A 16,760-nucleotide genomic window follows, 5' to 3' on the forward strand; every position below is an offset into this window, starting at 1 on the left:
GTTTGCAAAGGAACAGCTCCTTGACTAGCGAGGACGCCCACCAGTTGTAGCTGCCATCGGTGAGCCAGATCAGTACCTCCAGCCCACCGCGTCCCGTCATGCCCTGGATCAAGTCATGCCACACTCACGCTACTTAACACTGCTTCACTATACGGCCAATAAGTATACGATTCACTGTGCTCTCTCCCTCACTCTCTTAATTCGCTTTCCTATCCCATAATTCAATGTTCCGTACAAACACATGACACAACTGATTCATGGCGCTGGAACTGTAACAATGCGAGGCTTCCTTCTTTGGTGTCTGTCTGTACCCTGTGATCTCATAAAGTACTCATGAACGTTATCAAGATGGGACTCTAGACAAGGAACACTGCCTCCCAAATACTTGTGGTCACAGCAAGGCAACACACGCTTCATATTGTAATACTTAGTAGCCATATGTAGAAATGAGTCCACACCACGTAGGTACAAGCGAACATTTTTAGACATTTGGTTTTATGTTAGCGTGTAAACATATTAAGTGGTTTCGTCCATGTGCTTTCTGTCACAGAGAAAATGAGACGTAAGAAAAATACACACACACACACACACACACACACACACACACACACACACACACACACACACACACACACACACACACACACACACACACACACACCACAGTAAAATAAACTCCTAATCCTTCATTTCTGTTGTTTTCCGTGTTGAGCTCTCTCTCTCTCTCTCTCTCTCTCTCTCTCTCTCTCTCTCTCTCTCTCTCTTGAGCTCTCTCTCTCTCTCTCTCTCTCTCTCTCTCTCTCTCTCTCTCTCTCTCTCTCTCTCTCTCTCTCTCTCTCTCTCTCTCTCTCTCTCTCTCTCTCTCTCTCAGTCACTGGCAGAGAACATGTCCCTCAACACACGTCCCTGCATCCCTGACGTGGCCGCCCAGCTCACTCTCCTCTCAGGACACACGTCGATAACACACCTGCACGTATTATTCTCCTCGACACATACATACCAGTACGCGGCGCGCGTACCTTCCGGCTAAACATTCCCGGAGCATTTCCTTAAAGTTAAAGCTACATTCCTTCTCCTTCCTGCACCCGGCGAGAGCAAAACATACTGGGAAAAAATATATCCAAAAAATTTCTTATTCAAAGTGACCAAGTTTTAGCAGGTCAAGCGGCGGCGCGGCTGACGGAGGCGGTGACTTGAGAACTTTATAAGGAGACGCTCCTCGCCCAGACGTGCATTTACATGAAAATTGCTGTGTCGATTTTCAGAACTTTTCCCTTTGCTGTTATGGAAATCGCTGAGCCTTAAGCCAGCAGGAAGACAGGCCCATGAGAAATCTTATTATCTTTAAGTCTACTGCTGCTGCTGCTGCTGCTGCTGCTGCTCCTGCTGCTGCCTCTAGTCTCCCCTCCAGAGGCCCACAGCGGAGGCTCAGTAAGTGATGCTGGCAGGTGTGTGGACCTTCAGGTTTAAGTAATTATCGTTTCATTACTTAAACTAAAAGGTGAAAGTGCCATCTACTGATTGCTTGCACAAAGATGATAATAATAATAATAAAATAATAATAATAATAATAGTAATAATAATAATAATAATAATAATAATAATAATAATAATAATAATAATAATAATAATAATAATAATAATAATAATAATAATAATAATAATAATAATAATAATAATAATAATAATAATAATAATAATAATAATAATAATAATAACAATAAGAATAATAATAACGATATTTGCACATTAATTTGGCTGCTTCTGCGTACAGTTCCAACAAAAAACTTACAATCATTTGATTTTTCTTAAAAATCAAATATAACTTGAAGAAGACACCAGAGTATGATTGGAATATTCACCATTGTATTCATTATTCGTGTATTCCCATCATATTTACTTTGAAAAATTAGCCTTCCAACTCGGAGAGAATGATAAATACTCATTATATTAAGCCACCACTAACGTGCTTACACAAAAAGAAAAGGGAAGAACTGCACAGACAAGTTACACACCGAAAACATTTATCTAAAAATGAAAAAAAGTAAAATAAATTGAACCATCAAAACATAAATAAAAAATCCGTGGTAAGTGACACACAACCCGAGCAGCGAGGGAGGTCAGCGTGAGACAGAACGCAGGTGAAGGAGAGAATGATCCTCCACTGCCTGGTGTGCCGGTATAAGCGACACAAGGTACACCAGTCTGAACATCATGGTTATGTAAGTTCAATTAGATGGCAATACTTGTATGGAAATTTCAGCCACAAAGGTTTCCTCCACAAAATTTCCATCCGTGATTATTCCATCTTATAATAAATGCCTCTAACGTAACCTTACCTAACTCATCTTAACCAAACTTAATCCCTTCAGTACCATGACGCATTTTCATCTTCATTTTGCTTACTATTAGAGGATTAAAGCTTCATAAACTCACGTGGGAGATCAAAATAGTGAAGACTGTGCCCATTAATCTTCTGATCTACATAGATCCTCCTTAATGTTAATAAAATGGTCTAATCATGCACAAATCTCAAGATAAAAAAAAATGTGTCCCAGTACTGAAGGGTTAACTAAAGAAAGACTACTCTATGAAAACGCCACTCAGAATCATGCCATCTCGTGACAAACTCTACAACCTAACCTAACCTAACCTAACCTAACCGAACTTACTCTAGGGAAGGGTTTACTTTGAGGGAATAATTGCAGATGAAATACTCGTGAAGGAAAATTTACCTGAGAACTTACGGTAAATCAAACTTTCCTTCATACCTGCCCTGCAGCCTACCGCAGATGTGGGAAACAGGTACTTGTGGAGGAGAGAGGCTGGAGGCGGACAGGTGTGTAGTCGTGAACAATAGCGAGGGACAGGTATTCCAGCCCCGTCACCTTTCCCACCTGGTCGCGGTGAAGTAAATTATCCTCATTTGAACACCGGAAAATCGGAGACAGTAAAGAGCCGTGTCATGTTTCTGTGAATTAGTGTGTGGCTTAGCGGGCGATGGGAGGGATGAAAGGCTAGTGTGTCGTATGTAAGATGAAAGGGAAGGAAAGAAATGACAGTAGCAAGTTATGTATAAATGGAGGACTGAACTGTCTAAACAACAGGTATGGTTAACATTGAAGGTAAAGATGATATAAAAAAAAAAGAAGGAAAATTTGAAGGATTAAAATAAAAAAAACGAAAAAAAACGAGAGAAAAATAAGACCAGCCACATATTCAAGGAAGTGCAAGACAACAGAGAGTGAAAATGATTAGAAGGAACAATCTAGATGGAGAAAAAATGCGCCTGACTTTTACTTAACTATAACCACAGAAAGAAATACAATAAAAAACATCAATGAATAAAGCAAAAGTAAAGATATCAAATCACGTCTGAATGAAGGTCTAATTAATGAAAACCAAATCGTATATGAATATAAAACAATAAAAGGAAAACATACATCCCTACTCCAACACACACACACACACACACACACACACACACACACACACACACACACACACACACACGGGGTACGAGACTGACGGACCGAGACTCATGAATCACCGGTAACACAAAATATCGATGTTTGTGTCTCACGGTTTGTGTTTGTATTAATTTTTTTTTTCGTTGGATGAGAGAGAGAGAGAGAGAGAGAGAGAGAGAGAGAGAGAGAGAGAGAGAGAGAGAGAGAGAGAGAGAGAGAGAGAGAGAGAGAGAGAGAGAGAGAGAGAGAGAGAGAGAGTCAGTAATCTGGTTGTTAGTGTCTAGTCAACAGCCAGCTTTAAAAGATTCGATAAGTTTACGGATGGTTTGCTTGGTGGATATGTTTTACACGGCAACCATCCCGTGTAGGCCTTCCTTCCTCCACATTCTCCTATGTTCCTATCTTTTCATGCTGAGTTATCTGAAATCTAAAATTTGTACTACACTTAGAAAGTATTTGAAATATCTATCTATCTATCTATCTATCTATCTATCTATCTATCTATATATATATATATATATATATATATATATATATATATATATATATATATATATATATATATATATATATATATATATATATATATATATATATATATATATATATATATATATATATATATATATATATATATATATATATATATATATATATATATATATATATATATATATATATATATATATATATATATATAAGACGAAGGCGTGCACGTGTTGTGAGGCGACTACTGAGATACTTTCTCCAGTGCTTTCGTGCACAGAATACATAAAACGAGAGAAAAAGAAGAAAAATACAAGTCAAGGATTATTTTTCCATCTCGCGATCGGTGAGGCCGTGCGAAGATAATTGGCGTGGGCGTGTCAGAATGAAGCCTTTTTAGTATATCACGATTTTCGGAATCATACACAGCTCGGCAGCCCGGGGCGGGGCAGCCTTCAGCGACACCCGAGTGGAATATAAAGGGGCAGCCTGCGGGGCCCATAGTGAAGGCCTTTTATCCTCGGCGTGCAGGACGCGAGGCGGGGAGTGGGTGGGTTTTGGTGGCGGGCCGGGCAGGGAAGAGTCCGCCGCGGCTCAACACCAATGTCACGCGTCCTGCCGGATAATGGCCGCTTTGATCTCGCCGCTGGACCTCCATAGCTCTTGATGAATCAATCGACGGAGGAGGTTCCTTGGGGGAGTCGCCTGCAGGTGTGAGCGGCAGGGAGTGTTTGTGCAGGGCAGCGGGCGTGCAGGAAGCGGCCAGCGACCGAGACCGCCCATGAGAGGCTTGGCTCACCATGCTCGCTGCGTTACGGGGCTGCAGCTTCATGCCAGGGAACTCTGATACCTGGAAATAGGAGCCGGTGTGGCATAAACAACCTTGTCGGTGATGTGGGTGGCTCGGTGTAGCCAAACCAACATAAAGTAGTAGGTAGCACGATTCTTTTTTTTTTTTTTTTTTTTTATCCCAAGGGTCCGTCACTCCAGGTTCTTCCCGGAAGGGTTGATTGTTGCAGTTCCTGGAAGACCACACGGTCCAGCAAAAGTTTGTTTGATCTGCTATCTTGTCTCATTCAGGCTGTCTTTTTCAGGGCGCGTAAGGGAACGTTCTGCATTGCTTATGGTACAGGCGAGCACGGCGGGATCCCTCTCAGAGCGTTAAATTGACTAGAGGACGACTTTCTCCTTGCTGCCGCTGATGTGGCGGCGTCAAAAGGATCCCCAAGGAAAGAGAAGGATTGAGTGGATTAGACAGACTATGTGATTCAACTAACTTCTTTTCTATGACAAAAAATGTGCCTTGAAATAGAAACTTATCTATGATTTACCATAGGAAATGATTTGCAGCAGCACAAACATTGCAATCTTATAGAGCCTGTAGATAAAACAAAACACAAACTAATTAATAAAACAAAAGCGATGTAGAAACAAGCCAGCCATGCAATGAACCAACAATGTAGAAGATTCATGAAGGCATCTAGATGAGAGGAGTGAAGCATTTCAACTATAAAAAAAATACTGCTAAAAATAGTACTGAGAAAGTGAATGTCTAGAAAGGTAGCAAGGTGCTTCAGATGTTTGCTGTCTTTCACTCAAGTGTTAATGCTAATGAACACGTAAAACCTTAATGATAAGTACTTTCCTCGACGCCTCAAATTAGTCAGTTAATCAATCCAACACCAAATCAGTAAATAAATCAATGAATTATATATGAATCAACATAAAAAAAAATCACGAAATTCTCAGAGTCTAGGTTTGATAACGATCTACTATGTTACGAAAAAAAGTAGTTCACAAATAGAGAGGTGTGGATGACTAGAAAATGGAGCGAATGGTACACATATTTTCGATACTGACCAATACGTTGACTTATAAAAGATGACACATTTATGGATTGGACTAGTCGGTGTGTTGAGATATCGACATATACGCTTTATACAGGGAATACTACGTGTAGATTCACTGGAGTGTTGAGGTTCCGCTATTCTCTCATGTTCAAGTAGTACAAAACGTCATATCAATTTCACAAACACCACAAAAAACGAACATAAATGAGCTAAAAACATAGTAAAATCTCACTAACGCAAAGGAAACAAACCAAACAAACCACGCTTCTGTATTTCCACTCGATCACAGTATCTCAAAAACAAAAAAACAAAAAAAAACATCTAGACTAGTTTCAGACCCACATTTCCGCCACAGCCTCGGCACAGTCGCGCTACACCGCCAGTAACCAGCTTCACGGGAACAGCTTGTCCCACACCCACATAAATTCATCACACCAGCCTGACAACACTTATGTGGGAAGGAAGGAAGGAGGGAAGGAAGGAAAGGAAGGAAGAGATGGTGAGAGGAATGGAGGAATGAAGCGGGAGGTTGTGAGGAAGGAAAAGAGGAGAAATTGGGAGAAGGAAGGAAAACAAGAAGAGCGGAGGAGAGGAGGAAAGAAACTAGGAGAGAGATGTAGAAGAGAGGAAAGGAGGAGGAGAAAGAGAAAAAAATGATAATGTTGATGATAATAATGATGATGGAAAGGCAGAAAGAAAAAGAAAAGAAAACAAAACAAAACAAAAACATAGGAACAAAAAGAAAAAGAGAACACACAGAAAAACGAGGATGAGGAAGAGGCGAAGGAGGCGGAAGGAAGGTAGGACAAAACCTAAGCTGCAGGATTAAGCATTAAAATAATGGCACCCCGGATGAAAAATTTTCTTTTAACTGCTTTTTTTGTGACTCGGGGAAAATTTAGTATTCATATTTCATCGTGCAAGTTGTTGTTTCCCACTACGGGAGTCCGGGCTCTAAATTCCTTGTCTCGGATTATACGTGTGGGGGCGGCACGGGGCACAGAGACCCCCGTCCATCACGCTGAAGGAGACCCACCACGGGGACACCTAGCGCGAGGGTCCCACCTGAGAAACTCTGCTAATTACGCCCTAGTGAAGTGTTACGACGGGCTTTATAGGAGCGTACTTTAAAGGTCACTATCATACCTTTATAGGGAGAGAAGAGAAGACGTAACTAGAGGTGAAAATACTGTGGTAAATACTGTAGTAATTAGAAAATAAAAGGAGCATAAAAAATGAAATAATAACGAAACAATAGAAAAAAATGTTCGAAGTCAGAAAAGAAGAAAATTAATAAAAAAGCAATAATAAATCAACAACAAACCTAACACACACACACACACACACACACACACACACACACACACACACACACACACACACACACACACACACACGCATGAGTATAGATACACGCAGGGAGCCTTAATGTATATGTGTGTGGCGGCGAGGAAAAGATCGCAACAGTGTCACACCAGCTGTTTCCTTCCATCTCGGCGACGCGGGGCCAAAATGGGAGGAAATGAGGGAAAAGTAGGAGACGCTGGGAGGGAGGAAAGGAAGGAGGGAGAGGGAGAGGGAGAGACACTGTCTAGGGAGTGGAGGGAAGAGAGGAAAGGGAGGAAACTGTTACAATATGGGAGAAATGAGGGACGATGAGAATGAAAATCAGTATATTGTATTTCTTTCTCTAAATATATATGTGATTTCTCTTATAGTATTTTTTGAAGCATTCACTGAGGTCATATTTTTCCCTACTCAATTAGGGAAACAAATTAACTACCACAACTAAATGATAATAAGTCCACTCTGATAACTTAGTCTTAAAAAGAAATTGTAGTATAAGTTTCACCCTGATTAAAAAATAAACCCACATGATATAAATAAAAAAGAGAAAAAAAAATGCAAAAGAATCAGATTGAAAAAAAACTAAAACATTATTACATTTATTAATTGATTTTTACGTGAGCACCAAAAAATCATGTAAAAAAAAAAAAGAAGCTCAGTAAAGGTCAGTCCCTATAGAGAACAATAAAATAAAAGTAAAAGATTATCTAAAACTTGACATTCTTACATTGTTGGGAAAAAAAAAATGTATCTTTTCCTGTATCTGTTACATTATTAAAACCCTTTCTATAATTATAATTTACAAACCGATTAAAAATACAAAAATACAGACAAAACACTAAGCAAGTAAGCAGAAAACATCGAAAAAGTAAAAAATCCCAAATTAGAGAAAATAAAGTAACAAAAAATTAACAAAAAGGTAACGAAAAAGCAACAAAACACTCCATATTAGTGAAAAAACCATTAGTTTAGAAGAGAAAACGTTGGGGCGTCGACTGGCTTTCACACAACACACCCATGAAGTTAACCCCCGAAATATCATGTATGGAAACACATGCAAGGGATGTGTCAGCGGCGGTCGATAGCATCCTTGGTTAATCGTTCTCGTGATCAATCGCTGGAGGTCGTGATGTGTTCTGAGGAGGAGGGAAGGAAGAAGGGAGGGTGGTGGGAGAGGAGCAGCGGACGGGGAGTGCAGGAAGGAAGGAAGATGGGAGGGGAGGAGCGGTGGATTGGGATGGGGTGGGAAGAAGAAAAGAGGGAGGTAGGGAAGATTGAGATACAGAGGAAAGGAAGGAGAAGAGAGAGGAAAAATATGAATAAAGGGTAAAAATGGAGAAAATGGAGGAAAGATAAGATAACAGTGATGAAAGATAGGATGGGAGAAGGATAGAGGAAAGATCAGATGGTAGAATTGAAGTAGGAAAATGGGAAGTAAAGAAGAGGAGAGAGAAAATATAGGAGAGAAGTACGTAATAAAAGAGGGATGGGGAAACGACAGACGAAGGGAAGAAGGACGAGAGTGGAAGGAGGGGGAAAAGAGATGAAAGGGAAGGACAAAAGAAGAAAGAATGAAAGAGAACATGACAAAAAAACAGAAAAAATAGAAAAAGAGAAATGGGGAAGCATTTTAAAGAACAAGTAGAAGAAATACGCACACAAAACATGAATACACAAGAAAAAAAATGGGAAAAGGAAACAAACACAAAACTGATAGAGGGAAGAACAAAAAAAAAAAAAAAAAAAAGAATGAAGAGAAGGGGGAAGAAGAAAAAACCACTGGAATATAATTAAAAAGATGAAGAAAAATACAAACAATAAAAAGAAATACGACTGAATCAAGCTAAGACAAAAATAAAGAAAAGAAAGCAACAATAATACATAGAAAAAAAGTGAAATAAATAGAAAATGGAGAGCACATTCGTAGTATATTTCACCAAAGGAAGACACACTGGCACAACACCGAGATGGATAGACAAGAGGTGAACACAAATTTATCTGGAAAATGAGACGCACATAACCCAATTGTTTATCATTTCCCTCTGTTGTGAGACGAGCCCAATGGAGAGGAAGAAACGGAGGGGAGAGGGAGGAACATGGGAGAGAAAAGGGAGGAAGAGAAGATGGATGGGAATAGGAGGAAGAGAAAGGAAATGATGGGATAAAGAATGGAAAACTTCTAAACGGGGAAGAAAGAACAGATACATATGAAGAACGAACGAAGGAGAATTCGAAAGAAGAAACGAAGAGGGAAAGGATGAGATAAAGTGGGGAATAAGGAACCATGATAGAGATAGGAAGCGCTAGAGAGAGATAGAGGAAGAAAAGATACGAAGCAAAGAATATGATGAAAAAAAAGGGGGAAAACAAAAAGAAAAGATGCGAAATGAACTACAGGAACAGCAAATAGATGGAGAAATAAAAGAATGGAAAAAGGAAGGAGAAAAAAAAGAGACTGAAAAATAGAAAAGGTAGCTTGAGGAGACAGAGAAATAAGAATATAGACGAAACAAAAGGAACAAAAGATGGAGAGAAAGAATAGAGAGAAGACACAGAAGGCAGAAGGAGGAGGAGGAGGAGGAGGAGGAGGAGGAGGAGGAGGAGGAGGAGGAGGAGGAGGAGGAGGAGGAGGGAAGGAAGGCCGCCACGCAAACTTACGGGTCCGCCAATGCATAGGGACGCCGATGTATTCTAATCTAATATCTTGTGGTGGTGAGCGGCCGCCACGCCTCCCCAGCGACACTAAAGCCGTATCCCTCCTCCGCCTCGCCTTCCACGCTGCTAAGGATCCCTCATATACTTGTAGGATGTAGCGATATCATAGGATTGTGGTAGATGGATTCTTTTATTTCACTGGGTATGTCTGAGTGTGTCCTTATATGTTTAGGGTTATTTGGGGTTGATCTTATTTATTTATTGATTGATTGGGAGTGTAGCACGGGGAAAGACTTGTGCCCTTGTTGCCTGCACGTCTTTATATTGAAATGTTGCCACGTCGAATCAATGGATCATTTTTGGTGGTCAGTCGGGTCGGTCCTTAATTGTTTCCTTACAAGACAAATGGGCCCACGGTGGCCGACACGCACGTACACACACACACACACACACACACACACACACACACACACACACACACACACACACACACACACACACACACACACACACACACACACACACACACACACACACACACACACACACACACACACACACACAGCTAAGTATATTTGTGTACACATCAGAGTTCTTTTTTCACTTTTCTCTTGTTTATCACGTCGGAAAAAAGAAGAATATCAAATAAATAAAACAAACCTCTCTCTCTCTCTCTCTCTGCATGAAATTCAAATATTGTAACATTTCACAATTTCCCCTTATGGGTTACAGTGGCGGCGACCTTCACGTTGCAATGCAGAAATAATCAAACTGACGCGACATTTCGAAAACAGATAATGTCACCGGTAAAGAAAGAAAAAGAAAAAAAAAAAAAAAAAACGGCTACTCACACACACACACACACACACACACACACACACACACACACACACACACACACACACGACCAGCGCCATTCCTCCCTCCCTTCACTTCCCATACCTCCAGCTTCACCAAACTACACTTTTTCCGTCATGCCCCAAACGTAATACAAACATTAAGGTCCAGCAAGAACATTATTACAGAAAAAAACACCGAAATCACGTGGGAAAGAAAATTAAATAAAAATAAAGCAACACCCATACGGACATGCAATCGTCACACTGACCTCTTGCCTTCAAACACGAACTGAAGTTAATGAAGAAAAAAAGTTAAAGGGAAGGCAATTTGTGGTTATTACAAGGGCGTCCTCGTCAAGCTTGTGGTGATGTGGATGATGAGCAGTGGGAAAAAGTGACAGGCAACAAAGGTCTGCCTGGGACAAAAGAAGCACAGGAATCACGGGTGCTGGTGTTCTGATGTCTCTATTGCCTTCCACTACAATAAGCGATAATTCACAAAACTAAGAGAAATTGAAGTAAGGTAAGATAGTTTTAAGTAAGATGAAATATAGTTAGGTTAGGTTCAGTTAAGTTGGATTTGGGATATTCATCATAGTGGGTTACCATTTTGTGTGAGAATATCATGGAAGAGTTTTCGTGAATGGAATCTACTTGATTGGAATTCACATGGAAGCTATCCCCACCAGAGCGCCGCCATCACGTCCGCCACTCACCTTTCGCAAGGGAGTAAATTGGCGACGCAAAAAGAAAAGAAAGAGAGAGAGAAAAAAGACGCGGCTCTATTATGTGTTCCCTTTCACTCAAACACTGCATGAAGTTCACAATAAAGGTGTGGAGAGTTTCCGGGAAAGAAATGCTCCTGATATACATAACCAATTCTGAGTATTAGGATCAGAATACTCTATCAGTTTACATTAGTTATGCGTCATGTGAAGGAAAATCTTCATTTATATTTCCTTTTGAGATAGTATTATAGACACATTAAATTTCATATATCTAATTGATTATGTTATTATAAAAGTACGTTTACTCAAATTGCTGTGTGTGTGTGTGTGTGTGTGTGTGTGTGTGTGTGTGTGTGTGTGTGTGTGTGTGTGTGTGTGTGTGTGTGTGTGTGTGTGTGTGTGTGTGTGTGTGTGTGTGTGTGTGTGTGTGTGTGTGTGTGTGCCCCTGAGAACCAGTTTACAACTGGGAGGGTGTGGGTGGCCTTCTTCACCCCATGCAGAGCTGCCATGAAAGCCTAAACGTTCACTTCCCCATCCTTTTCAACACACACACAAAAAAACACACACACACACACACACACACACACACACACACACACACACACACACACACACACACACACACAGATACAGACACACACACAGGTTTCCAAAAAGAGTAATACTGTTCAGTCACTGTGTTCCAAGTCGGGCCACAGGAGGCAGGTGACAGGTAAACGTTGACCTAATCACACTTGTCTATAAAGACTTAACGAGATAAAAAAGCGCATGGAGAAAATAAACAATACAGTGAGTTATACATCAATCCCAACCATAAAATGAAAAAAAAAAAAAAATTCTTCGTTTTCATCCATAATTTCATCACCGCATTTTTTTTCATTTCTGCAACACAAGTCCTGATTTTTCTTTAGTATTTCTGCATAAATCACTAATCAGAAAAAAATCTATCTAATGATTATTGAGGGAAGGGAAAAGTCTATGGGTGTGAGCTCCAGTATTCGATGTTAGGGAAAAAAGGATTGCCTCTCGAGTTAACTTTCAAAAAATTGTATCTATGGGTGAACTAAAATGTGTAGTTGTTACATTACCGGCAATCATGAACGTCATTTCTTCATTATCCATTACAGTCTCCCACCAAGAGGGGAACGTATGACCGAAAGCAGCTGAGGGAGACAGATAAGACACAGTCAACATCACGACACCTGACCCCGCACGCACGCACACGCACACACACACACACACACACACACACACACACACACACACACACACACATTCTCTCTCTCTCTCTCTCTCTCTCTCTCTCTCTCTCTCTCTCTCTCTCTCTCTCTCTCTCTCTCTCTCTCTCTCTCTCTCTCTCTCTCAATAATGGAAATTGAAGACCTTTACCCACTCCACTAACCACCAAAGGTCAAACAGCCCTGACAGAGAACAAGAGAGCGTTACTTCTCCACTCTTTGACACCCGGCGGGTTTGGAAGGCTCTCCAAGCACCTGAGGTCACGGCATTAGGGGCACTACACATCCTTCCTCCCTCCTTCCCTGCCTCCTACCTCAATACATCCCCATGTTATAACTAACCATCCTGTGATAAAGGAGTTGATTTCAAGTTTGTGTGAAATAAAAAAAAAATGGCAAAAAGATGATAAATAGCAACATATCTGAAATGTATTATATTAAAATGTATTGAAATGCCATCGCAGGTGACATTAAGACACTCTAATAAAATGATTAAGTAATGAACACCTCAATTTTGCTCATGAAATAAACAAATAAATAAAGATAGGCAATTATCAGGTGTCTACAAACATTTCTATATATTTTTAGAACGAGAAATTAAACCTCATCTATCATTCAAGACACATAGGTGAAAATTTCCAGTCACTCTGTCTAAACTAAAAAAAAAAAAAAATCAACGCTTTGTGGAATAAGAAACATGTGTCAACTTTTCTTATAAGAATGATTATTATAAGAAAATCGAACTTCGTGTGTGGAGCAAGAACACTCCCAGATTATCACAATATACATGAAAAAAATACATTGTACTGTCTGTATACAAAATAAATAGAAGAAAACAATAAAATACAAGAAGAGTGACAAAAAAGTACACGAACCACCGCATAATTTCCTGACCAAACACTCCACAGGAAGAGAAAATAAAAACAATTGATTTTATACGATTTCCCACAACCGTAATGTATCATCTCCTTCCTTACAATTCCTTAATAAATCTCCAGGAGGCAGCAACAGGCGCGGCTCCTCCGTCACCCCCTCCCCCCACGCCAGCAGGATTAATCAGAGCCAAAATATCGAAGAACACAAGCTGAAAGTCACATTGTGTATTCTAAACAAATTCGCCATATTTATTTCGAATTTTTACGAATACTTTACGCCTGAGTGGAACATTATGAGAGCGCGGACCGTCCAGAGAGTAATGTGTGGAGGAGGAGGAGGAGGAGGAGGAGGAGGAAAAGGAGGAGGAGGAGAAACTAGGCAGAGAAAGAGGACAAGGAAGAAGATAAAGAGGTTAACCAAGAGATAACAACAAAGGAAAGCAAACACGAGGTACACAGGCGGAAAAAAAAGGAGAAAGAAAGGCAGGAGGAGTAAAGCGGAGGAGCAAAGATAAAAAGTAAGGAATGTTGACATAAAAATAAAGCAGCTGTCGTGTTTTTCTTCAAGAGAATCGAGGGGAAAAAACGCAACAAGGCAACACAAAATACTTTTTGGAAAAACATGAAGACAAATGCATCAACTCGGATAAAATATGCACGATAAATGCGCGCGCACACACACACACGCACACGCACACACACACACACACACACACACACACACACACACACACACACACGCACACACACACACACACACACACACACACAGACACGAATGAAAATCCTCATGACCTCACGATATTTTGCAAACAGACCGTGAGAACCAACACACACACACACACACACACACACACACACACACACACACACACACACACACACACACACACACACACACACACACGAAGGCTCAGGGTTGCGTGGTGCACATGTTAACTAATGAAGGGTTTAATTGAATTGGTTGCGGTACGTCGGCGAGCAGTATCAAGCAGCTGTGTGTGAGGAGGAACCTTCGCCTTTACTCCCTTGCATCTCTTACTTCACTCACACAACATAGTATATCATCATAAGGGTGAAGTTATCTGCTGGTTTTTATTATGAGTTCAGTTGTCCAGCCTGCGTTGCGTTGTCCTGTCTCCGTTCAGGATGATTCATTGATAGTAAATGGATATACTTTTCTTGATACCCTAATCTCTTCAGTACCAGGACGCGTTTTCATATTAATTATGTTTACTATTTGGTGATCTTATACAGCTTAAGAAACACATGTTGGGATTGTAATAGTAAAAATTTTGGCTATTGATCTTCCTAATGTCAATAAAATGGTCTAATTGTACAAAAATTTCAAAGTAAAAATGTGTCCCAGTATTAAAGGGGTTAATCTCTTCAATACCAGGACGTGTTTCCCTATTCATTCTGGTTACTATTTGGTGATCTTATACAGCTTGAGAAACGTATGTTAGGATTATAATAGTAAAGACTCTGGCCATTGATCTCCTTTCCTCCACAGACCCCTCCTACTGTAAATCATATCGTCTAATCATACCCAAAAATCAAGGTAAAAATGTGTCTCAGTATTGAAGGGGTTAATTCCTTTGCTACCAACGAGAGAGTCACACTGAATGGAAACTTGGGACAGATTAGGATAAATAAACTGTAAGGATGAATAAACGATAGTAGTGAAGAGAGAAAAATGAAAACAGTGAGGTCGCCAATGTCTGTAAGGGCATGGTACCTCGTCAAAATATAGTGAATAAAGAAAGTTGATAATTTTCATGAAGCATTTTAAGCAGTGCCAAGGGATGTACTGTTAGCATTGCCCCTAGCACGGAAGGAAGCTCAGAATGTCAAAAGTCCAGGTTCAGAATTATCAGAGTTAAATAAATAAAAAAAAAAAAAACAATAGCTATGAAGAATTTAAGTTTCTATTCAATGAGGTTCATGATTAACACAGTACTGGCGTGAGAATAAAAGAAAACGGAAAAAAAAGAAGAACTGATGATCTTGTAAGTTATTGAACCACTGATAAACAATACAAAACAAAAATAAATAAAGATAGAAACAAATAAGTAAATAAAATAAAATAAAATAAAATAAATAACACATATTGAACACCTCTAATAAGCAACCTCACGTCTCTTAAACAACACCAAAACGTAAAACCACAAAGAACAACACTAGAACACAACACAAACCCACAAATACTAAAAACGAACCAAGACTAGACACCTCCCTTACCTCAATATTAACACCAACACACTCATGACCAACGATATTAATATTAACCCAGGCACCGCACCATCCACCACTGCTGCTCATCTCCCTCCGTAACCCGCAGCCAATGACGCCCTATGAGGTGGATCTAGGGCCTGAAATCTGAAGGCTTCACCATCACTCATCTAATATTACTCCTCCACCTCGGCTAAAGAAAGGCTCCAGAGATTTCAAATTTAAATGAAATATCCTTGAGACTCATCAGTTAATATCCACTGAAGTGTATGTCATGGGGATAGGGAGATGGGAGGGAGAGGGGAGGGAAGGAGAGAGTAAGAGCACGAGTGAGAGAGAGAAAGAGAAAAAGAGAGAGAGAGGGAGGGGCCGGAGTGAGAGGCGAGGGGAGAGGCTCAGTGAAGTGGCCTAATTTCCATTATAAAATTTAAAGCAAGGGGAAATGATGAATGGAAAAGAAGGGGAACAAAAAGGGAGAGAAGAGAAGGGAGGAGGAGGAGGAGGAGGAGGAGGAGGAGGAGGAGGAGGAGGAGGAGGAGGAGGAGGAGGAGGTGGAGGAGGAGGAGGAAAGAGGGTAGATGAAGAGAAAAGGGCGAGGGGAGAGCAATGGGGGAAAGAATCAGAAAATGGAAGGAGACATGAGAAGAGGAGAAGGAGGGAAGGGGAGGAGAACAAGGAAAAGGGGAGGAGAGATGAAAGGAGATAAGGGGAGGACCTACCATGAGAGAGAGAGAGAGAGAGAGAGAGAGAGAGAGAGAGAGAGAGAGAGAGACAACACAGAGAGAGAAAGAGATAAAGATAGGGAAGGAGTAGAGGAAGCTCGTCTACTCAGATCTTCCAGCCAAAACTCATCTTGGTAAGAGAAGTCGTTGTTCTGTTCAAGGCAATGTGAGGCGCAACCCTACTTATCAGATTGAAATTTTGGGGAGTGGGAGAGAGAGAGAGAGAGAGAGAGAGAGAGAGAGAGAGAGAGAGAGAGAGAGAGAGAGAGAGAGAGAGAGAGAGAGAGAGAGAGAGAGAGAGAGAGAGAGAGAGAGAGA

General features: G+C 40.5%; 1 protein-coding gene across 6 annotated transcripts in view; it reads right to left on the reverse strand.

Moving 5' to 3' along the window:
* Positions 1–16,760, reverse strand: part of LOC123499375 (homeotic protein proboscipedia-like) — a 221,863-nt gene that overhangs the window by 64,309 nt on the left and 140,794 nt on the right. For 2 of the 6 annotated variants that reach the window (XM_045247289.1, XM_045247290.1), the window contains exon 2: positions 12,464–12,538. The exons of the other annotated variants lie outside the window; for them this stretch is intronic. In XM_045247289.1, coding sequence (XP_045103224.1) covers positions 12,464–12,538 — 75 coding nt within the window. The remainder of the gene's footprint in view (positions 1–12,463; positions 12,539–16,760) is intronic. 6 annotated transcript variants of the gene reach the window in all.

Source organism: Portunus trituberculatus, chromosome 49 (assembly GCF_017591435.1).
Source record: "Portunus trituberculatus isolate SZX2019 chromosome 49, ASM1759143v1, whole genome shotgun sequence".
NCBI lineage: Eukaryota > Metazoa > Arthropoda > Malacostraca > Decapoda > Portunidae > Portunus > Portunus trituberculatus.